At 38.4% G+C, this 24,175-nt stretch overlaps 1 protein-coding gene across 1 annotated transcript in view; it reads left to right on the forward strand.

Moving 5' to 3' along the window:
• Positions 1-23,098, forward strand: part of RBM11 (RNA binding motif protein 11) — a 29,672-nt gene extending 6,574 nt beyond the window's left edge. The window contains exons 4-5 of the mRNA XM_025914007.2: positions 9,315-9,411; positions 11,155-23,098. Of these exons, the coding sequence (XP_025769792.2) occupies positions 9,315-9,411; positions 11,155-11,439 (382 nt within the window). The 3' untranslated portion in view covers positions 11,440-23,098. The remainder of the gene's footprint in view (positions 1-9,314; positions 9,412-11,154) is intronic.
• Positions 23,099-24,175: the final 1,077 nt, after the last annotated feature.

The following is a 24,175-nucleotide window of genomic DNA, read 5'->3' on the forward strand; positions in this document are numbered from 1 at the left end:
CATCATCTTTCTTCCCAGCATTTCTGTATCAGGGACATTAGAAGTTAAAAAGTAGGTACTGACATCAAATTGCCTGAATTTGAATTCTGCTTTTACCACTGTTTTAATGTTATGACCTTGGACAGGTTATTTCACCACACCATAACCTGTCTTTAAAATGAGGATAAAGGGCACATAGGTGACTCAGTCAGTTAAGCATCCAACTCTTGGTTTCAGGTCAGGTCATGATCTCACAGTTCATGAGTTCGAGCCCCGTGTCGGGCTCTGCACTGACAGTGTGGAACCTACTTGGGATTCTCTCTCTCACTCTCTCTCTGCCCCTCCCCTGCTCATTCTCTCCCTCTCTCTCTCAAAATAAATAAATAAACTTAAAATAAAACAAAGATAATACCTCAAAGATTATTATGAGAATCAAATTTTGTAATAAATGCAATGTATTTAAAATACTGGACACATAGCAAGTATTCAGTGAATACTTTCAGCCAGTGTTACCAAAAAGGAGAGAGTAATTAACTGTGTTGGTAGGGGAAGTGCTATAGACTCCTGAATTGAGCTATATATTTAATATGAGAGTTTCCCCTCTTCTCGTGGTAAAATATACCTCTTTTTTCTCAGGAATTAGGAAGGAACAAGTTATTGCTATGATTTGAGCAGAGTAGAAAGACAAGACAAACCTTATAAGATGTTAACATAACTCTTGTATTCTGTACTTACGTTTGACAAACTAACTCATCACAAAATCTAGGGTAGAAAATCAGAAATATAAGTATATTCCATAATACTACACTTCACCGGTAGTAGTACCTTATCTTCTAGTTATTTGTTATATTATAAAGGAAAAATGAGAATAGGTTATAGTAATGTCCAGAGAAAAGTGGTGTACATGTCAAACCCTTCGTCTTTCACTGGTCTTTCTTGGAAAGGGTTTTTGTGCTTCTATTGATTGCCTCTCATACCTTCTGTTTTTAATAAATAGTTCCTGGGGCGCCTGGGTGGCTCAGTCGGTTGAGCGTCCGACTTTGGCTCAGGTCACGATCTCACGGTCCGTGAGTTCGAGCCCCGCGTCAGGCTCTGGGCTGATGGCTCAGAGCCTGGAGCCTGCTTCCGATTCTGTGTCTCCCTCTCTCTCTGCCACTCCCCCGTTCATGCTCTGTCTCTCTCTGTCCCAAAAATAAATAAACATTAATAAATAAAAATAAAAAAAAATAAAATAAATAGTTCCTGTATTAGTTTGTTAAAGCTGTCATAACAAAGTACCACAAATAGGTACTTAAACAACAGAAATATTTTGTCTCACAGTTCTGAAGGCTAGGAGCCCAAGATCAAGGTGCCCACAGAGTTAGTTCCTTCTGAGGGCTGTGAGAAAGAGTCTGTTCTGTGTCTCTCCCTTAGCATCTCCTGGTTATTTGGCAATATTTGATACTGCTTAGCTTATAGACCCATCACCTATATCTCTGCCTTCATCTTCATATGGTGTTTTCCCTGTGTGCACCCATCTCTAAATTTCCCCCTTTTATAAAGACACCAGTCCTGGGGCACCCGGGTGGCTCAGTCAGTTAAGCGTCCAACTCTTGATCTCAGCTCAGGTCATGATCTTACAGTTCATGAGCTTGAGCCCCGCATCAGCGTCTGCACATGACAGCATGGAGGCTGCTTGGGATTCTGTCTCTCCTTCTCTCTGCCTCCCCTTCCCCCCAGTCTCTCACTCTCTCTCTCTCAAAAAAAAAAAATAAATAAACATTAAAAAAAATAAAAATAAAAAAATAAAGACACCAGTCCTATTGGATTAGCGGCTCATGCTACTCTAGTATGACCTCCTCTTGATTATATCTGCAACAATCCTATTTCCAAATAAGGTCGCATTCTGAGGTATAGGGGGTTAGGATTTCAAAATAATAAATTTGGAGGCGACAGTTTAGCTCATAACCCTTCCCAATTTACATGCAATTCTTCTATGTAGACAACTGTGCATACCCAGATACTCACATAGGAAGGATCGTGGTTTTAGAGAATCTGTAATTGCTTTCATGATGGTGCTAATTTCACTATTTCTGCTACTGAGGTCATATCTTCCCTACTCTAGAATTTCATTGCACTTTCCATTTGTTTCTTTACTATCGCTTGTTCTATACACATGTTCTGGTCTTTGCACCTTGTCTCCAAATCAGGCTATTATATTCCCCACCCCCCCCCGAAAAATCTTTATCCTTCACATCCTTACTTCCCATACACTTCCTCTTTTATAACTGACAGCTGTCTAATTCCTTCCTTAATGAAATTTACTCTTCCTCTGGTTTTTGCAGTACTGTCACCGCTTATAAATGGGATCTCCGCCTATCCACCTAACTGCTTCCTGTCATTCACCTGTCCTCATTTTTGCCTTTACCTGCTTGTGTTAGTTTTTTTTGTTGTTGTTGTTGTTTGTTTGTTTTTTTTAATTTTTTTCAACGTTTTTATTTATTTATGGGACAGACAGAGACAGAGCATGAACGGGGGAGGGGCAGAGAGAGAGGGAGACACAGAATCGGAAACAGGCTCCAGGCTCCGAGCCATCAGCCCAGAGCCTGACGCAGGGCTCGAACTCAAGGACCGTGAGATCGTGACCTGGCTGAAGTTGGACGCTTAACTGACTGCGCCACCCAGGCGCCCCTGTGTTAGTTTTTTTTAATATGAAATTTATTGTCAACTTGGTTTCCATATGACACCCAGTGCTCATCCCAACAGGTGCACCCCTCAATGCCCATCACCCACCCTCCCCTCCCTCCTATCCCCCATCAACCTCACTTTATTCTCAGTTTTTAAGAGTCTCTTATGGTTTGGCTCCTTCCCTCTCTAACTTTTTTTTTTTTCCCTTCCCCTCCCCCATGGGTTCCTGTTAAGTTTCTCAGGATCCACATAAGAGTGAAACCATATGGTATCTGTCTTTCTCTGTATGACTTATTTCACTTACCATAACACTCTCCAGTTCCATCCACGTTGCTACAAAAGGCCATATTTCATTCTTTCTCATTGCCAAGTAGTATTCCATTGCGTATATAAACCACAATTTCTTTATCCATTCATCAGTTAATGGACATTTAGGCTCTTTCCATAATTTGGCTATTGTTGAAAGTGCTGCTATAAACATTGGGGTACAAGTCTCCCTATGCATCAGCACTCCTGTATCCCTTGGGTAAATTCCTAGCAGTGCTATTGCTGGGTCATCGGGTAGATCTATTGTTAATTTTTTGAGGAACTTCCACACTGTTTTCCAGAGCGGCTGTACCAGTTTGCATTCCCACCAACAGTACAAGAGGGTTCCCGTTTCTCCACATCCTCTCCAGCATCTATAGTCTCCTGATTTGTTCATTTCGGCCACTCTGACTGACGTGAGGTGGTATCTGAATGTGGTTTTGATTTGTATTTCCCTGATGAGGAGCGACGTTGAGCATCTTTTCATGTGCCTGTTGGCCATCTGGAAATCTTCTTTAGAGAAATGTCTGCTCATGTCTTCTGCCCATTTCTTCACTGGATTATTTGTTTTTCAGGTGTGAAGTTTGGTGAGTTATTTATAGATTTTGGATACTAGCCCTTTGTCTGATATGTCATTTGCAAATATCTTTTCCCATTCCATCGGTTGCCTTTTAGTTTTGTTGATTGTTTCCTTTGCGGTGAAGAAGCTTTTTATCTTGATGAGGTCCCAATAGTTCATTTTTGCTTTTAATTCCCTTGACTTTGGAGATGTGTCAAGTAAGAAATTGCTGCGGCTGAGGTCAGAGAGGTTTTTCCTGCTTTCTCCTCTAGGCTTTTGATGGTTTTCTGTCTCACATTCAGGTCCTTCATCCATTTTGAGTTTATTTTTTGTGAATTGTGTAAGAAAGTGGTCTAGTTTCATTCTTCTGCATGTTGCTGTCCAGTTCTCCCAGCACCATTTGTTAAAGAAACTGTCTTTTTTCCATTGGATATTCTTTCCTGCTTTGTCAAAAATTAGTTGGCCATAAATTTGTGGATCCAATTCTGGGGTTTCTATTCTATTCCATTGGTCAGTGTGTCTGTTTTGTGCCAATACCATGCTGTCTTGATGATTACAGCTTTGTAGTAGAGGCTAAAGTCTGGGATTGTGATGCCTCCCACTTTGGTCTTCTTCAAAATTACTTTGGCTATTCGGGGTCTTTTGTCGTTCCATACAAATTTTAGGATTGCTTGTTCTAGCTTTGAGAAGAATGCTGGTGCAGTTTTGATTGGGATTGCATTGAATGTGTAGATTGCTTTCAGTAGTATTGACATTTTAACAATATTTATTCTTCCAATCCATGAGTATGGAATGTTTTCCCATTTCTTTGTTATCTTCTTCAATTTCCTTCGTAAGCTGTCTATAGTTTTCAGCATACAGATCTTTTACATCTTTAGTTAGGTTTATTCCTAGGTATTTTATGCTTCTTGGTGCAATTGGGAATGGGATCAGTTTCTTTATTTGTCTTTCTGTTGCTTCATTATTAGTGTATAAGAATACAACTGATTTCTGTACATTAAATTTGTATCCTGTGACTTTGCTGAATTCATGTATCAGTTCTAGCAGACTTTTGTAGAGTCTACCGGGTTTTCCATGTATAATATCATGTCATCTGCAACAAGTGAAAGCTTGAATTCCTCTTTGCCAATTTTGATGCCTTTGATTTCCTTTTGTTGTCTGATTGCTGACACTAGAACTTCCAACACTATGTTAAACAATAGCAGTGAGAGTGGACATCCCTGTCGTGTTCCTGATCTCAGGGAGAAAGCTCTCAGTTTTTCCCTATTGAGGATGATATTAGCTGTGGACTTTTCATAAATGGCTTTTATGATGTTTAAGTATGTTCCTTCTATCTCGACTTTCTCGAGGGTTTTTATTAAGAAAGGATGCTGAATTTTGTCAAATGCTTTTTCTGCATCGATTGACAGGATCATATGGTTCTTATCTTTTCTTTTATTAATGTGATGTATCACATTGATTGATTTGTGAATGTTGAACCAGTCCTGCAGCCCAAGAATGAATCCCACTTGATCATGGTGAATAATTCTTTTTATACACTGTTGAATTCGATTTGCTAGCATCTTATTGAGAATTTTTGCATCCATATTCAACAGGGATATTGGCCTGTAGTTCTCTTTTTTGCTGGGTCTCTATGTGGTTTGGGGATCAGAGTAATGCTGGCTTCATAGAATGAGTCTGGAAGTTTTCCTTCCCTTTCTATTTTTTGGAACAGCTTGAGGAGGATAGGTATTTTCTCTGCTTTAAATGTCTGGTAGAATTCCCCAGGGAAGCCATCTGTCCTGGACTCTTATTTGTTGGGAGATTTTTGATAATTGATTCCATTTCTTTGCTGGTTATGGGTCTGTTCAAGTTTTCTATTTCTTCCTGTTTGAGTTTTGGAAGTGTGTGGGTGCTTAGGAATTTGTCCATTTCTTCCAGGTTGTCCAATTTGTTGGCATATAATTTTTTATAGTATTTCCTGATAATTGCTTGTATTTCTGACAGATTAGTTGTAATAATTCCATTGTCATTCGTGATTCTATCTATTTGGATCATCTCCCTTTTCTTTTTGAGAAGCCTGGCTAGAGGTTTATCAATTTTGTTTATTTTTTCAAAAAAACAACTCTTGGTTTCATTGATCCGCTGTACAACTTTTTAGATTCTCTATTGTTTATTTCTGCTCTGATCTTTATTATTTATTTTCTTCTGCTGGGTTTGGGGTATCTTTGCTGTTCTGCTTCTGTTTCCTTTAGGTGTGCTGTTAGATTTTGTATTTGGGATTTTTCTTGTTTCTTGAGATAGGCCTGGATTGCAATGTATTTTCATCTCAGGACTGCCTTTGCTGCATCCCAAAGTGTTTGGATTGTTGTATTTTCATTTGATTCCATTGGTTAAGCCATTCATTCTTTAGTAGGGTGTTCTTTAACCTCCATGCTTTCGGAGGTTTTCCAGACTTTTTCCTGTGGCTGATTTCAAGTTTCATAGCATTGTGGTCTGAAAGTGTGCATGGTATGATCTCAATTCCTTTATACTTATGAAGGGCTGTTTTGTGACCCAATATGTGATCTATCTTGGAGAATGTTCCATGTGCACTCAAGAAGAAAGTATATTCTGTTGCTTTGGGATGCAGATATATCTAAATATATCTGTCAAGTCCATCTGGTCCACTGTATCATTCAGGGCCCTTGTTTCTTTATTGATCCTGTGTCTAGATGATCTATCCATTGTTGTAAGTGGGGTATTAAAAGTCCCCTGAAATTACCAGATTCTTATCAATAAGATTGATTATGTTTGTGATTAATTGTTTTATATATTTGGGGGCTCCCATATTCGGCACATAGACATTTATAATTGTTAGCTCTTCCTGATGGATAGACCCTGTAATTATTATTCTTCATCTCTTCTTCATCTCTTGTTACAGCCTGAAATTTAAAGTCTAGTGTCTGATATAAGTGTGGCTATTCCAGCTTTCCTTTGACTTCCAGTAGCATGATAGTTCTGCATCCCCTCACTTTCAATCTGAAGGTGTCCTCAGGTCTAAAATGAGTCTCCTGTGGACAGCAAATAGATGGGTCTTGTTTTTTTTAATCCATTCTTATACCCTGTGTCTTTTGGTTGGAACATTTAGTCCATTTACATTCAGTGTTATTATTGAAAGTTATGGGTTTAGAGTAATTATGATGTCTGTAGTTTCATGCTTGTAGTGCTGTCTCTGGTACTTTGTGGTCCTTGCAACATTTCACTCACAGAATTCCCCCTTAGGATCTCTTGTAGGGCTGGTTTAGTGGTGATGAATTCCTTCAGTTTTTGTTTCTTTGGGAAAACCTTTATCTCTCCTATTCTGAATGACAGACTTGCTTGATAAAGGATTCTCGGCTGCATATTTTTTCTGTTCATCACATTAAAGATTTCCTGCCATTCCTTTCTGGCCTGCCAAGTTTCAGTAGATAGGTCTGCTACTATTCTTATGTGTCTACCTTTGTAAGTTAGAGCCTGTTTATCCCTAGCTACTTTCAGAATTTTCTCTTTATCCTTGTATTTTGCCAGTTTCACTATGATATGTCGTGCAGAAGATTGATTCAAGTTACGTCTGAAGGGAGTTCTCTGTGTCTCTTGGATTTCAATGCCTTTTTCCTTCCCCAGATCAGGGAAGTTCTCAGCTATGATTTGTTCAAGTACACCTTCAGCCCCTTTCTCTCTCTTCTTCTTCTTCTGGAATTCCTATGATATGGATATTGTTCCATTTGATTGCATCACTCAGTTCTCTAATTTTCCCCTCATACTCCTGGATTTTTTTGTCTCTCTTTTTCTCAGCTTCCTCTTTTTCAATAATTTTATCTTCTAATTCACCTATTCTCTCCTCTGCCTCTTCAAACCATGCTATGGCCACTTCCATTTTATTTTGCAGCTCATTTATATCATTTTTTTAGCTCCACATGACTATTTCTTAGTCTTTTGATCTCTGTAGCAATAGATTCTCTGCTGTCCTGTATGTGTTTTTCAAGCCCAGCGATTAATTTCATGACTATTATTCTAAATTCTTGTTCTTTTATATTGCTTAAATTGTTTTTGATCAATTCATTAGCTGTCGCTACTTCCTGGAGTTTCTTTGAGGATAATTCTTCCATTTTGTCGTTTTGGGTAGTCCCTGTGGTGGCTCCAAACTGCAAGGCACTTCTCCTGTGCTGTTTGGAGTAACTTGTGTTGTTGGGCAGGGCCACAGTCAGACCCAATGTCTGCCCCTAGCCCACTGCTGGGGCCACAGTCAGACTGGTGTGTACCTTATCTTCCCCCTCTCCCAGAGTCAGGACTCACTGTGGAGTGGTGCAGCCCCTGTCTGGGCTACTTGCACACTGCCAGGCTTGTGGTGCTGCTTCGATGGGATCTGGCGTATTAGCCAGGGTGGATCTGCAAGGTGCATAGGGGCAGGAGGGGCAGGCTTAGCTCACTTTGACGTTGGTGGTCCCCTGCGGGAGGGGCCCTGCAGCACCTGGAGGGAGGCAGGCCTGTCGGAGGGATGGATCCACAGAAGCACAGCGTTGGGTGTTTGCAGGGTGCAAGTAAGTTCAGTGACGAGAACTGGTTCCCTTTGGAATTTTGGCTGGGGAATGAGAGAGGGAGAGGGCGCTTGCTAGTGCCTTTGTTCCCCAGCTGAGCTGAGCTCTGTCTTCTGGGGCTCAACAACTCTCCTGGCATCCTCTCGCCCTCCCCACTCTCTAAGAGCAGAGCTTTTGACTTATAACATTCCAGATGTTAAGTTCCGCTGGCTGTCAGAACTCACGGAGTCCAGCCCCTCCGTTTTTGCAATTCAGACTTGGGGCTCTGCCCTGCCAGGCGGGCTGCCCGTCCACCGCCCTGGTTCCCTCCTGCCAGTCCGTGTAGCATGCACCGCCTCTCTGTCCTTCCTACCCTCTTCGTGGGCCTCTGTCTATGCTTGGCTCTGGAGTCCGTTCTGCTAGTCTTCTGATGGTTTTCTGGGCTATTTAGGCTGATGTGGGTGGAATCTAAGTGATCAGCAGGAGGAGGTGAGCCCTGCGTCCTCCTACGCCGCCATCTTCCCAGGTCCCAAAAACATGCCTGTGTTAGTTTTACCCTTTTTCCCAGCACATCTCTTTCCTAAGGATTAGTCGTATTAGCATTAAAATTGTGGAATACTGAGGAGCAAGTAGCAAATGAAGGCTAGTTGTTCTAACATTGGAATTTATTAAACATCTTCATAGAAGCAAATATTACACTTACAAATGAAACTTTAGCTCACAACTGTTCTTGAATTAGGGATTTTTATTATCTTAATTCATGTGTGAAAGAAATCAACAAACATGGCTTGATGGTAACATTAACAGTCCATTTAGGAAAGGAGCATAATTTTTATAGTTAAACAGTGAAGATACCTTCCAAAATAAATTGAGGATAAATTCTGTATTTCTTTCACTTTTTATATCTGTAGAAAATTAAATGCATTCTTGGTGGTTACTAATGACTAGCTTTGCTGTCTTCATATCTAAGTGTTCTTTTTCTTTGTACAAATATAACATATTGAACATTTTCCTATCAGAAAGTCAGATGTGACTCTATATATTTAGATTTCAGTATGTTAGCAATTAATAAGATATAAGGCACTATGAGGTCACTATTTTATCAGTATAATGTCTGATCATTTGTATGTATATGTTTCAAGTTAATCTTAATCGAGTTGTCTTAGGGAAGCTTTGTTTTTTAATTACAAAGAGCTTTTATTATTTTTTTATTGTTTTTTAGAAAAAAGGACATTTGTGTGTAAGAATTTTAACTGTTCATTAATTTTTCTTTTCCCTTCCCAAAGAAATGAAGAAGTTGTGGGCAGATCTTCCTTTCCCATGCAGTTTTTTCCAATTAATGGTGCAACTTTACCTCAAGAATATTTTTTCTTTCAGAAAATGGTAAGTTTGATATGCCTTTGGTTCGATGGATAATATAATACAGACTATGGTGGAACTTACGGTTTTCAAATCCCAACCTGGAGTGAAGGCAGAGGCTGTCTTCTGCCCAGTGGTGGTCGGCTCTAACACAGGCATCTTCAGTCTCAAACTTAGTACCTGAGCGAGTGTGTCAGCACAAAGCGGGTAGATGGTAGTGAGGATGCACTGTGGTCCAAGGAAGATTTGAATAGAGAGTTCTCATTTAAATTTAAATTTAATTTAATTTAGGTTCTCAGTTGGTAGAGTAAACTGCATTATTTCCAAAGGCTCTCAAAAATGTAGTTCCAGCCTAGAAATTATAAGTATGGTCACAATAAGTTAAAGGGGAACTTAGGAAAATATTTTTCTTTTAACTCTTCATTTTATGCCTAATAAAACTGAGGGATACAAATAGGCCCAAGACAGCTTGTCAGTGACAGATGTGGGATTGTAACACAAGTAGTGTGATTCACAGGTTGTGATTTTTTTTTTAAATACCCAACATGTATGTGAGCTTCAGATGTTTCACGTAGGCATTTTCATTTTGTAAACATAAGGAACATCGAGAATTGAACCTCTGGAAAAAATTTTTCTTAGTTACAGTGAGATACTAACAAACAACTAGTTCTCGTTCAAAATTGTCAATATCCTTCTTCCTACATGTCATGTTGTTGGTAGAGATGAGAAACATACGCACCCATGCATGCACTCACACACACAAGTTCATTTTGTCTCTATTAATCTTTCATCTACTTTGTGTAGTTAGAAACTTGAATTAAAAACAAGAAAGTGTCTATCTTAATAGTGGACAAACATGCTCTATCGTACGATGGCCATTAGCCGCATGTGAGAATAAGGAGCTGAGTTTTAATTTTACTTAATTTTAATTTTTATTAAAATTTAAAAACAGATAACTCGGTTCAGTTATTAGAGTATTTTTTTAATTTTTTTAATGTTTATTTTTGAAGGAGAGAGAGTCAGAGCATGAGCAGGGGAATGGCATAGAGAGAGGGGGACACAGAATCCAAAGCAGGCTCCAGGCTCTGAGCCATCAGCACAGGGCCTGACGCGGGGCTTGAACCCACAAACCAGGAGATCATGATCTGAGCCGAAGTCGGACGCTTAACGGGCTGAACCACTCAGGCGCCCTCGGTTATTAGAATCTTTTTAAGAATATTTGAAACCTTGGGTATGTGAATCTCCTTTTTCAAATGTAAATTTTGGATAATCTAAATTCAGATCAAGTATCGTCTGTGCAAATGTAGCATCTTAATTGAGACGTGCTATAAGTATAACATGCACACCAAATTTTAAAGACTTGGTATGGAAAAGGGAAAGTAAAAAAGCTCATTAATAATTCTTATATTATTCACATGTTCAAATGACAGTATTTGGGATATTTTGGGATAAATAAAATACATTATTAATATTAGAAACAGTATTATAAACAAAATATTTTCGTATTGTAGCTACTAGAAAATATAAAACTGTATCTGTGGCTTGTACTGTATTTCTGTAAGGCAGCACTAATCTGTATTGTAATAAGGCATATACTACCTTCAATCTTCACGTTAACCATTTAAGGAAACTACCACATTGCCGTTTTGAAAAGTCACTGTCCTTCTAACACGCGGTTTAGTTTGCTCGTAGTTATTTGTAACTGTTAACTTTTTTTTAAACGTTTGGGCTTGTTTTGGTAGAAGATTATCTTCTTTTTCATGGTAGTGGAACGCGTATAATCCAGCACTGCAGCTTCCGTACTACGAGGTGACAGCACCGCTTCCCAGTAGCACGGCCATGTCTTCTCCCCTAAATTGTGTTCCAGATCTAGAGGCTGGACCCAGCTCTTATGAATGGACTCACCAACAGCCCAGCGAACCTGACCTTCATCAGACGAATAAACGAAAGAGGCAAAAACAAACCAGTGACAGTGACAGTAGCACAGAAAATAATAGAGGAAATGAATATAGCCAAAAGTTCCGAAAGTGTAAGAAAAAGAAAAGATATTAGGGATTATGTTCAAATGAAATTTGTCTATACTGCTCTTCATTTTCTTTAAAAAAAAAAAAAAACAAAAACACAAACAACCGGTATTCTCCTAAATGACCAGTTTCGTGGCTTTCTTGTGCTGTTTGAAATATATAATAATATGACATCTGATTTCCTGTTAATTGACAAAAATTTTTGTCTTGAATGACAGAAACTTAAAAATAATATAATGTAGTATTTTTTGTATTTGTAATAGTATTTTTGACACATTGTCAACAAGAAATACGCTTTGAGTTATTATATTTTAGTACTGATGATGGCATTGCACTAACTTCTCAATCAGAAGTCACTTCCTGAGCACTTGTGGATAAGGCACCCTGCTCTCCGAGACTGTTGCCTATATGGAGCAGTGGATTTTCTGAATGAAAACTAGTGTAAATATTTAGGAGTTGCATGTTGTTCCTAACAAAGATGGAAAAGCAGGCTTTAGTTTCCTTTGTGAATAACATTTTATCTTTTATGTCTAAATATGGTGTTTCTGAGCCTTACTCTCCTGCAGCTTTATTTCATAAAATGAGGATACCAAAGGAAAGCTTATTATCATGGGACTGGTTTTTAGATCCTTCCCTTTTTATGTAACTGTATAGAAATAGGAATACCTGCCTCTTTACTTCTCGCTTAATTGTAGTTCATGAAAATTAGCTATGACCGTATTACCCAACCTCTTTTGTCAGCTGGGTTTGATATAGTGTATTTGACAGACTTAAATCTTGATGATGAACAATAAATAGAATGATACTTCATTAATGTATGGTATTTAATATTTATTATCAAATCATATTTCTTGTCTCTGGTTCATTTATTTTATTTTTTATTTTAGAGAGAGAATAGGAGCAGGGGAGAGGGACAGAGGGGGAGAGAGAGAGAGAGAGAGAGGGGCTCTGAATTTCCGTAGAAATTATATTTTAAAGCAGAAAGTTCAAAGGACATCTTTTTTTACAAAGGATGCTTCTGTACCTCAAGCCTGAGGAAGTTCAGTGAACACAACTTCTCTGGTTTGCATTAAGTGATATTTTCTGAAGTTGATAGTGATGATGTTATTTGATCAGAAGGTTCTACAAGGTCACGTGAGGCCACAACTGTGGACTAAGTCTACTACCAGTCATGCCCAACCTGCAAAAATTACTTCATGTGTGTGTAGAAACTGCTTTAGCAGATGAGATCAAGTAATCTATTACCTGGTTCCCAGTAATATTTCCTTTTCAGTTTCCAATACCATCTTGTTATATCATTAACAGGTATTAGGGTTAAGAAACACATGTGCTACTTGCATTGTAATTAGAAAACATAACCAGTATGTAAGGAAGGATACAAGCTCACATATTTCCTGTGTTATAAACTCTGAGAATTATTGGCTTTCAACAAGTTTATAGAACATCATCTACTGCAAGGAACCTGGATATAACAATAATTGTTTCAACTACTGGACCTTACTTGGGGAGTTTAATAAATGAAAACATACTGTAAGTGAATACTGTTAATCAGTCCCATACACTATGAATCCTAATAATTAATGTCTTTGCTTCTATTTCTATATGAGAAAATTAGTAATATCCTGGATGGGAAAATAACTTTCACCCCAGCTGCTTGCCCCAGGCTGGCAACAAATCTTCACTGATTTTATCCCACCTCTAAGTTAATCACAAGGGAAAACATTGCAGATTCTCTTGCATGCCAATCAAAACCCTTGGAGTTATTCTAGACAGTTCCTGTCACTCCGATTTCTAAGTAGTCATTAACTCCTCATTGTGACCTTGTTCAGGTTCTCTTCATTTCCTGCTTGGAGTACTCATTAAAGCAAATCAATCAACAAGGAATGATTATCATTCCAAACACAGAGTTTGGTGCTGAGGTGACAGACATCACTGGAAAAGTTTGATCCCAACATTCGAGGAGTTTATGGTCTTCTGGCATAGATGCAGAGTTAGGTGATTTCAGGATAATGTTATAGTAGAGGTAAACAGAGCACAATAGGAGGGCGTGAGAGTCTCCATTCCTCAAGACAATAAATCCTGGGAGGAAGAAAGGCAGTCACCCGAATACACAGAAAAAAAGGGAGAATACCTAGAAGTCCAGTTTTCTATCCTGACTCTCAACTGTTCTCACATTTTTAGGCCTGCTCTTTACCCATCCTTGGAAGAATGGCTCCAAGTTTTAAACCTGTATTAGTAAAATGGTTTGCCTCTTGTCAATATCACCCCAACCTCTTAAGGATACAGGAACGTGGGTTATGCAATGTATTTTTTAAATCATGTTCTTATGGAATAGTGTAGTGGAAAGAGAAAAATTAAGGTCAATAACAAAGTTAGATGTTGATAACAGCGAACTGCTGAGGAAAAAAGATATATATATACACACATATATATGTACACACACACACACACACACACACACACACACACATATATATATTTTTAAAGAACATGTTTAGGGATTAAAAACTCAAAGCAGGAAAGAAAGCCATGTGGATATCTGAGGAATGAACACCAGGCAAAGGGAACAGCAGAGTCAAAGACCCCATGGGGGAAGCATTCCAGGGAAGAAAGAGAATATGGCTAATATGGTGGAGGAGGTTGATCACAGCAGAGATGTGAACAGAAGATAATGGGAACTTACAGGTCATTGTAACAACCTTGACATATTATTCTTAGCAGGGATGTCTTGTGGATGGGGTGTGGGGAGTGAGGGTAGGACAAGGGCAGAAATATTGAGACTATTGAAGTTATCCAGTCAAGAGGACATGGTTGTTTGGATCAAAACAGTAACAATAGAAGTGGTCAGGTTCTAGATGTATTTTAAAGGTAAAGATGACCATTCACTAAGCATTCTAATCATGGGAAAGAGGGAATGAAGGGTAACCAATGACTCTTAAGGTATTTGGTTAGAGCAACTGGAAGAATTACCATTTACTGATATGGGCAAAACCATGGAGGAGTAAGTTTTAGAGCAATATCTGGAGAATTTTGGACATGTTAATTATGATTTGCATGTCATAAATCTAATAGATATCAAGAAATTTGTACATATAAATCTGCAGTCCAGAGGAAGATCTAGGTTGAAGATTTAAATATTATATATCAGTGGTATTTCAAGCCTTAAGACTGGATAAGACCATCTAGGAAGTGTGTGTAGGTAGAAAGGAGAGGAGCTCCAAGGTCTGTGCCCTGGGTATTGCCAGTATTTGTACCATAGGGAGATGAGGAAGAACCGCAGTAGAATGACAAACAGAACATGGTATCTGGGAATCCAAGCGAAGACAGTGTTTCCAGGAGGAAGAAATAATTAGTTGTGTCAAATGCTATTGATAGATCAGGTAAGATAAGTACTCAGAATTGGTCACTGGATTTAGCAATGATGTTTCATATAAGACATTTTGGTTAAATGATTCTGGCACAAGCATGATCAGACTGATTTCGAGTGAGAATGAGAAAATAACTATAACTAATGGACTGCAAAAGGATAATTTATTCAAGTTTCTTCCTGTGAAAGGGAGGAGAGAAAGGGACATAAGGAAGATATGTGGTTAAGAGATTTTTATTGGGTTGGTTAGTTTATGTTCTTAAAAATCTAGAGAATGTCAAAAATTTTGTTGTTGGCCCTTTTCCCAACTTCTGCTGCTTAAATATTTTTTTTTTCTTTTTTTAAATTCTTATTCTTGTTTTAATCGGTTTTTGGAGAACGAGGAGATAAAACTCTGTTTCTCAGTATGTCAGTGTGTCAGGTCTAAAAGGAATTTCTATTTGCTGATTTTTAAATCCTTCTTTATCTTAAGAAAATTCACTCCTTTTTATATATATTTAAATAATTTTCCAGGGTTTTTTTAATTTAATTTCCAGAGCAGATTTTAATTTTCATATAGTTTGTGGGGGATAAGCTTAGGAGTGGCCCGGGTTTATACCAATGGGTTAACAAGGCATAAAGAAATACAAAGTCATAAAATGCTCACACCCAAGTTTGGGTAAACCAGATTGGCACACCAAGAATAGGGGGTGCAAAACACCCTGAGAATAGTGAGGTGCAAAGGCGCCAGGAATATGGAGGTGCAAAGGCACCCCAAAATAGAGAGGGGGTGCAGAGTCCCCAGAATAGAGAGGGAGAGGCAAAGGCCTAAAATAGGAACAGTGCAAAGGTGACCAATACATAGGAATATGAAATAAACGAGATTAGATGTTCAGGGTGGAAGCACCCCCAATTTAGTACTGTGGCAGAAAAGCTGCTTTCACAGTAGGATAGAGCCAGGTTAGGTAAATTTTTGAATTGGACTATGGACCCTGCACTACAGGCAAGCAGCCCAGAGCAGAGATGGTGACCAAAAGAAAAGGTGCCTTGTCAACCCTGAGTTTATTCCTCCTACCTGCCTCATGCCCTAGGCTAGCTAAGATAAACAGAGGTGCTGCCTCACATCCGCGGTAAACAACCTTTCTCCCAACTGCCCTGTGCCCGGATTTTGTGTTATATTGATCCAAACCCCCAAACACTGTATATCTTCAAATACCCCCTTTTCCCTCACATGCCCAAGTTAATGTTCCCAGTTTCTTTGTCTATTTGTACATGCCCATCACATTTGTAAGCCTTCTGATCTGAATAAAAACAGGGCAAGGACCTCTTGTCTTTTCCCGGACATTAGCCATCTCTCACTTTCAATCCTGCATCCAGCGCTTTTGCTAGACAAGAGAGAACTTTAGACCCAGAGTCCACGACATAGTTAATATCTTATCATACATATTAGTCTTTCTTATAGTTTTGGGGATTTTTCCCAGAAAGCCTTCCATAATCAAAGATTAAGAAAAAATCTATTTTGTTTTAGAATTTTTCCGAATTCAATTTTACACATAAATCTTTGATCATGGTGTGTTTTTTTAGGATATGAAGAGGTAAAATCTTTAGATTTTTGTACAATATAAACAATTTTGAATTTCTTTCGGAATGCTTGCCAAAGGGTTTTTTTTTTATATTAAAATAGTGATTGTATTTGTATGTTAGATACTCCTGTAGAGGATACAGTCCTGAGGGAAGGAGGGAATACTCCCAGTGACCGAATTTATTGCCCCCACCCATTGTCATGGGAGTGTGGAGCAGAAAGTAAGTTAAAGAAGTGATGCCAGCCTTTTGCACAGAATAAACAGTGTAGTCAACAAAGGTGACAAGGTAGAGTTTATGAAGGTGGTGACATTAAACTTGAATTTAGAACAATGAGTGGTATTTTGAAACATCCAGAATGAGGAGCTTATTTCTCAGCAAAATGAATATTTAGAGGTAAGAAAATGACAGCATAATCAGAATATGGCAAATAAAATTAGAGGAAGTTAACGAACTGAAGTAAGATACAGTTGATGGTGTTTAGAAACTTAAAAGTTAACTATAGTTTAAGTCAGGGAAATCTTAAATAATAATATGACACAGTTTAAAATATCCTAGAGGGGCTCCTGGGTGGCTCAGTCAGGTAAGCGTCTGACTTTGGTGCAGGTCATGATATCAGGGTTCAGGAGTTCAAGCCCCACATCGGGCTCTGTGCTGACAGCTCAGAGCCTGGAGCCTGCTTCGGATTCTGTGTCTCCCTCTCTCTCTGGCCCTCCCCCACTCATGCTCTGTCTCTCTCAAAAAAATAAAAACATTAAAAAAAATTTTTTAAAACAGCTTAGGAAATATGTCTGCTTTCATAAAATAAAAACATCTAAGAAAATACATGAATGAACCTCTAAGGAAAAGTAAATTGTCAGTTGTTATACAAGGAGCAGGATTGTCTGAAAATAACCCACATGCCTACTTTGAAAAGGAGCTGGCCAAAATAAGGATTCCTGCTGCTGCTTCCAGCCACAAGTGTTCAACTTAAGCTCAATTCCCTAGGGGATAAGTGGCTTCCTCCCACCTTTCTCTCTTAGCGGAGACAGCAACTTCCTATGTGTCCAAGGTCTTTAAGTTCGGGGCAGCAGTGACCCCTGCAATGGCCCACAGACACAGGCACGCAGCTTCTCACAGGGAATAATTGGAGGGCGGTGAACCGTGCCTTCTCTTTTCTTGTTCTAAGTTTCAATGGAGTCTCCTCTTGAACCCATCAATGGGATGAGGAGAAATTCATCCTGAGTCCTATCACAAGACAGCTGGTGACTCCAAAGTGACCCATCTTACAGACAACAATCTATAAGCTACTCTCGGAAACCAAAGACACAAAGATTAAGAAAATGGACCTTGTTTCCAAACTGTCAAGCTGTGATATGTTTGCCTCCTGTAAAGATACTGGAGTTTAACATCATGGGAAGTAGGGGTATGTATTCAAGTGGGTTATCTTTAATTACCAAGGTGAGTAGTGTTAGGAGGAAAACTTTTCTGCTACCAACTTAGGTGTAAGTAGTCTGGAGCCTGAAAATTAAATTGACAAAGGTTAATTCAGTAATTTTGTTTGAAATTATTTGCCTGAATAAATGAATTTAAGAAAAGTTTACTTCACATGCATGTGGGAGCATACTATAAGGACTGGCTCCTCAAATTGCAAGGGCCAATGGTTTATACACCAGCTTGCCAAATGAGCGGAGAGGGTTAGGGCTTCAGTGGAAAAGTATGGAAGATTCTTTTGTTTACATGTGTTTACATGTTTTCATGCAGGTGCTGATAGGCAGTTTCCTTCCTGGCTTGAAGCTCTCCCAAAGGGGCGTTTATGGCAGCCTAACTCTCATCTGACAGGGTTAAGGATCAGTATTCTCTTGAACATGAGCCCCTTCAGGAGAAAGTTTATGGCTCTACTTAAGGCCATAATGGGAAGTTAGATAAAGTTTCTTTCTGAGGATGCTATTTGTTCAGATGTTTTCAGTTTAAAGTTATCCTCAAACCACTCTGATGGGTTGTTGGTCCCTTTAATAGCAAATATACTTGCTTGTTTATATTTATATAAGGAACCTGATACTATATTTTTAAAAAAACATCTTAAATGGTGAAAATTCAGTAATATTTAAACTGTATTTCCTATGAGCTAAGACAGTTTGATTCAACTAACATGCCTCTGTATGTATATCCATATATCATACTATTTTTTATTGTTCAAATGCTTGTACAATACTTAGGTCTGGAAAATTGGCATGTTTCTTTAACCAGACATTCTTATATTAGTGACTATATTGCTTTAAAATGTAATTAAAATATCCTGAGCTTAAAACCTCATTCCTAGGTAGTGGCATAGCTCAGGGCCATGTCACAGGATCTTGGAAGGCAAATGAGACCAGCCATTTGGCCCAATTTCTTTCCTTAGAATATGTGCACACAGGAAAAATCTGATCAAAATAAATGTCATTGTTAGAAAATAAGAAGATGAACTCCAGAACGTTAGCCAATGGGTTATGTGTGAAAATGGGAGTGAGGTGGTTACAAGTCATTTCTTTGATGAAAATCTCAGGTTTGCCTTTCTCATAAACTAGTAATCTCTACCTTCTACCTACGGGTTATCCAGCTGCCCACACAGCAGTTACTTCCCTCCTTCCCCTGCCATCCAAATAGGACAAAGACAATTATTCTCACCCACTGCCCACAGAAGCAATTGGGAACTTTATGAAAAGAATTTTTCAGAATTCCATCATGTACTTTTCCGAAGAACACTCAGATAAACTCACTGAACTGCTTCAAAGAACTAAATTTTCAGGCAATATTAAAAAAAAAATAAGAACATTAATCAAACTTTCTTTGTTTACTGCTTAAGTATTCATTACTGGATTTGGGGAGTAGGAATGAATGAATGAATGAATGAATGAATGAATGAATGAACGAACGAGGAGCTGAAACTGTACAAGGTTAATAATCATAATAACTACTATTTATTCAGGCCACTGAATGCCAGACATTAGTCCTGAGAAAAATACCCTATAAATGAAGAAGCTGAGGCTCATTTGCCCAAAAACACACATCTTTTTTCAGCAGAGAAAAGGCTAGAATATAAGTCTTGTGAGGTCTGTTCCAGTGCTCTAAATATGTTATTATACTGTTGGTACTAAAAATTTATTTACAGGATCTATAATAACTGGTCAGTACTTTTGAGAAAAATTTGTAAGCAGATATCATAATTACCTCATGCTAGATTGAATGTCATTGTCACATCTCCTTCATAGAAATTGGGGCCCAATGGTCAGTGGGACTAAAAATGAGGCTCTCTATCAAGATTCTGCCCTAACTGAGGATAAATTTCAAATCTATTAAAGTTACTTCGGGTAAACTAAATGGAAGCTTCCCAACAATATTCTGAGCAAGAGAACCATTTTATGGCAAAACTGCTTTTTTATTCTTTGATACCTTAATCATCCGATTTCAGTTTTATTTCTCCAGATTTCAATTATTTTTTTCTCCAGATAACATGTACCATTTAGGAAATATAAACATGAGACATGTATTAAGTACAGGTGACACACGATATTACAGTAGTTTCAGGTGTACAACACAGTGATTCAATAAGTCTATATATACCTTATGCTGTGCTCACCACAAGTATTGCTACCATCTGTACGTACAATGCTATTACAATACCACTGACTATATTTTCTATGCTGTACCTTTTATCCCCATAACATGAGAAATTTTATTTTTTTAAGTTTATTTATTTTGAGAGAGAGAGAGCCCAAAAGTGGGGAGGGGCAGAGAGATGAGAAAGAGAGAGAGAGATGAGGGATAGAGAGAGAGGAGACAGAGAGAATCCCAAGCAGGCTCCACCCTGTCAGCACAGAGCCTGATGCAGGGCTCAATCTCACAAACCATGAGATTATGACCTGAGCCGAAATCAGGAGTCGGATGCTTAACTGACTGAGCCACCCAGATGTCCCAATGTGAGAAATTTTAAATGGACTCGTTGAGTGTTTGTGTATTTAAGAGGGACATCAGTAGAAAAAAATATTTTTAAAAAAGCTTTTAAATGCAAGGAAATCACCTCCTGCCAAGATGAGTGACAATGAAAAGCTACCTTCTTTTTTTTTCAATGTTTTTTTTTATATTTTTTAATGTTCATTTATTTTTGAGACAGAGACAGAGCATGAGTGGGGGAGGGGCAGAGAGAGAGGGAGACACAGAATCTGAAGCAGGCTCCAGGCTCTGAGCTGTCAGCACAGAGCCCGACGTGGGGCTCAAACTCATCAACCATGAGATCATAACCTGAGCCAAAGTCAGATGCTCAAACAACTGAGCCACCCAGTAGCCCCTTCAATGTTTATTTTTGAGAGAGAGAGAGAAAGAGGAAGAGAGAGCATGAGTGGAGGAGGGCAAGTTAGAGATGGGGGCAGAGGATCTAAAGCGGGCTCTGTGCTGACAGCAGCAAGCCTGCCGCAGGCTTGAACCCACGAACCATGAAGTCATGAGCCAAAACCAAGAGGTGGGTGCTCAACCGATGGAGCTGCCCAGACACCCTGAAAAGCAACCTTCCTAATGAAGGTTTTGCTTGGTTAATTTTTTTTTTTTTGAGACAGTCTGGGTGGGGGAGGGGCAGAGGGAGAGGGAGAGAGAGAATCTTAAGCAGGGTCCTCACCCAGCGTGGAGCCCAACATGGGGCTCCATCTCACAAACCATGAGATCATGCATGACCTGAGCTGAAACCAAGAGTTGTATCCTCAACTGACTGGGCCACCTGGAGCTCCTGCTTGGTTAAATTTTTATGTCACTAGCTTCAAGAAACCTGAAATTGAGGCATATTGACTATATTGAGATTTGAAAGGTGCAATATAAAGCAGAGTTGTTGCCCATAGAGTGGAGCTGTACAAGGTTAATAACCATAATAACTACTATTTATTCAGGCTACTGCATGCCAGATGTTAGTACTGAGGAAAACACCTCAGAAAACATAAGGATGCTGAAGTTCTCCCTGAAATTGTTAAATTCAAAATGACGAGTCTATAAAGAGTCTAGTCCTCCATTTTGAAGTTCAGGAACCTGATTATGATTATGTCTGCACACATATTGTGGATTGCCTCACATTAAATAATCTCATTTAAAGACCAATCCTGCCTCACCATGATCACGTTATAACAGCAATTTCATAAAAGGACACTGTTTCCTTAGTCGCACATGTTTGGAATACATGCATAAAACCCAACCCAAGCCAATCCTTGTCACCCCCCACTTGTAGTCAAAAGTGCTTGGTTGGGATTGGCACCCAATCCAAGGAGGCTCAATCATGGTCTTTTCTGACTGAAAATACAAAAAGGAAAGGAAAGAGTGGTTTTATTCAAAAAATGAAAATTTGGGGGCTATCTACAGCTGGCTTTTCATCTTGTAGGTAAGGAAAACAGATGAAGTCCTTTACAGAATAGAATAACATAGATATGTGGAGAAAAACAGAAAGAAACAAAAGAGGGTAACAAGAATATCTGAGACCCTCATTCAAAAAATCAACCTAAGACCCCTGTAGTTTTACAATAAATTCCTTTCTTTGGCTTGGGTGTTTGATTTGCATCCTAAATGATGCACTCCTTAAATCCAAGAGTTTATGGTAATGTAAGGACCATAGGTTTAACTGGTAGTGATCTCTGTATCTCAATCTGATTTCGGTCACTTCCTAGCTGTTAACTTAGGGTAAGTTGCTTAATATTTCTTGTTTTGATTTTCTCTTCAGAAAGATTATGCTAATTTACATTTCTATCAGCAGCACTAGTTCAAGCTGCTATAACAAAGCATAGACTAGGTGGCTTATAAATAAAAGAAATTTATTTTTCATAATTCTGGAGGCTGGATGTCTAATGCCAGCAAAGTCAAGTTCTGGGGAGAGCACACTTCCAATTTGCAGACAATGCTCTTTTTATTGTATCCTCACATGGCAGAAAGGACAAAGGTGAAGCAGGTTCTCACCTGACTCTTCAGGCACTAATCCCAAAGGGCTTAGTGCTCCCCACTGATGACCTCATCTATTCCTAATCATCTCCCAAGGGTCCCCCTTCCTGATATCATTACCTTGAAGGGGTAGTTTTCAACATATGAATTTTAGGGAATACAAACATTCAAAATGAGACAGCTAGCTCATTTTCCAACAACCTTACCCTTATTCAATATTTAGTTTCTTTTATAATTGCCAATCTAATAAGCCACGTGTGCTAATTTTTTTCTTTTTTAAGTTTTCATAGATTTTATTACAAATAAAATTTATGAAGAAAAATAACATGAACGTTTTTTCTAACTTATTGATCATTTCCTGTTCTATGTGAATTAAGTCTTTTGTCCATTTTTTTTCTTTTGGAGTATCATATTTTTCTTAATTATTTTTAAGGAGGTCCTTACATAGAAGGAATATTCTTGATTACCATTTATACTTGTTGCAAATATACTTTCGCTGTGTGTCATTTGCTTCCAGTTTTGTTTAGGTACCTGTGAGCTGGAGAATTTAGCTTATATTCAAGTCTACCATTTTCTCCCTTGTGGTACCTGCCATGCATGACATTCTCAGGAAGACCCTTTTTTTTTTCCTACTAAATTATGTGACTATTTCCAGGTTTTCTTCTCGTATTTTATTTCATACTTAGCATTAAAATATATAATCAATCTAGAATTAATGTTATTGTGTGATATAAGGCAGGAATCTAACCTTGTTCATTCTCCAAATGGTTAGTTAAAATGACTCTTCTGTCATATAATAAAATTTTACTTGTTTGTTTCTTGCAGCAAAGTGTATTTTTTATTCTATTCCTTTGAACCATCTGGCTTTACAATAATATTGCATTGTTTTAATTACTCTAGCTTCGCAATATAAGATTCTATCTCCATAGCCTTTTGCCTCTCCATAAAACATTTAAATCAATTAAGTTTTATTGTAGTTAAAATGTGTTTTTCTGCTTGTTCTATTGTATTGACATAAAATAGTTTAAATTAAAGGACTACTTGCCAGTGATTACATAAAGAATAGGGTAAAATAATCACCTTGAAGAACTAATTTTGCTTTGGGATTCCTTTCAATCTCTTTTCTAAAGTGAGCTAAAGTATCTACAGAATTAGTCCCGGAAATTTATTTGAAAAATCTATAGGAAAAGGCTGCCCTCTTGTGTCAATGTAACTTACATTTTATTAATTATTCCAGTTTTAAGTAGTCTCTATTACAGTGAAAAGGATAAAACACAATCGATATTTTTGAACATTTTATTTGAATGTATCATTAGAAATAAGAAATAAAAGAAAGTGAACAATCTAATGTTACTCTTTTTTTCTCTCATCCTCATTTAATTAATAGCTCTTGTATCATAATTTTTTTCCTGAAAATTCTTTGCCACTTATAAAAATGTGCTAATTCAGGGGCGCCTGGGTGGCGCAGTCGGTTAAGCGTCCGACTTCAGCCAGGTCACGATCTCGCGGTCCGTGAGTTCGAGCCCCGCGTCAGGCTCTGGGCTGATGGCTCGGAGCCTGGAGCCTGTTTCGGATTCTGTGTCTCCCTCTCTCTCTGCCCCTCCCCCGTTCATGCTCTGTTTCTCTCTGTCCCAAAAATAAAAAAAAATAAAAAACCTTGAAAAAAAAATGTGCTAATTCTATTTTCAGTGGTATTGACACATAATACTTAAAAACGACTAAAGATCTCCTAGTCTTTAAACATGTAAATCTGTCAGGCAGGTGTTTCTCCGTGGAGAGCCCTCCCACGGTGTGGTTCTCTAGTATCCACAAACTAGGAAGAGGCTAATCTGAAATTCATACAGCTAATCTGAAATTCATATAACATTACCTCTAGCTCAAGAGCAGGAAATACTAGCATTATTGG

This window comes from Puma concolor, chromosome C2 (assembly GCF_028749965.1).
Source record: "Puma concolor isolate L17-30 chromosome C2, mPumCon1.1.hap2, whole genome shotgun sequence".
NCBI lineage: Eukaryota > Metazoa > Chordata > Mammalia > Carnivora > Felidae > Puma > Puma concolor.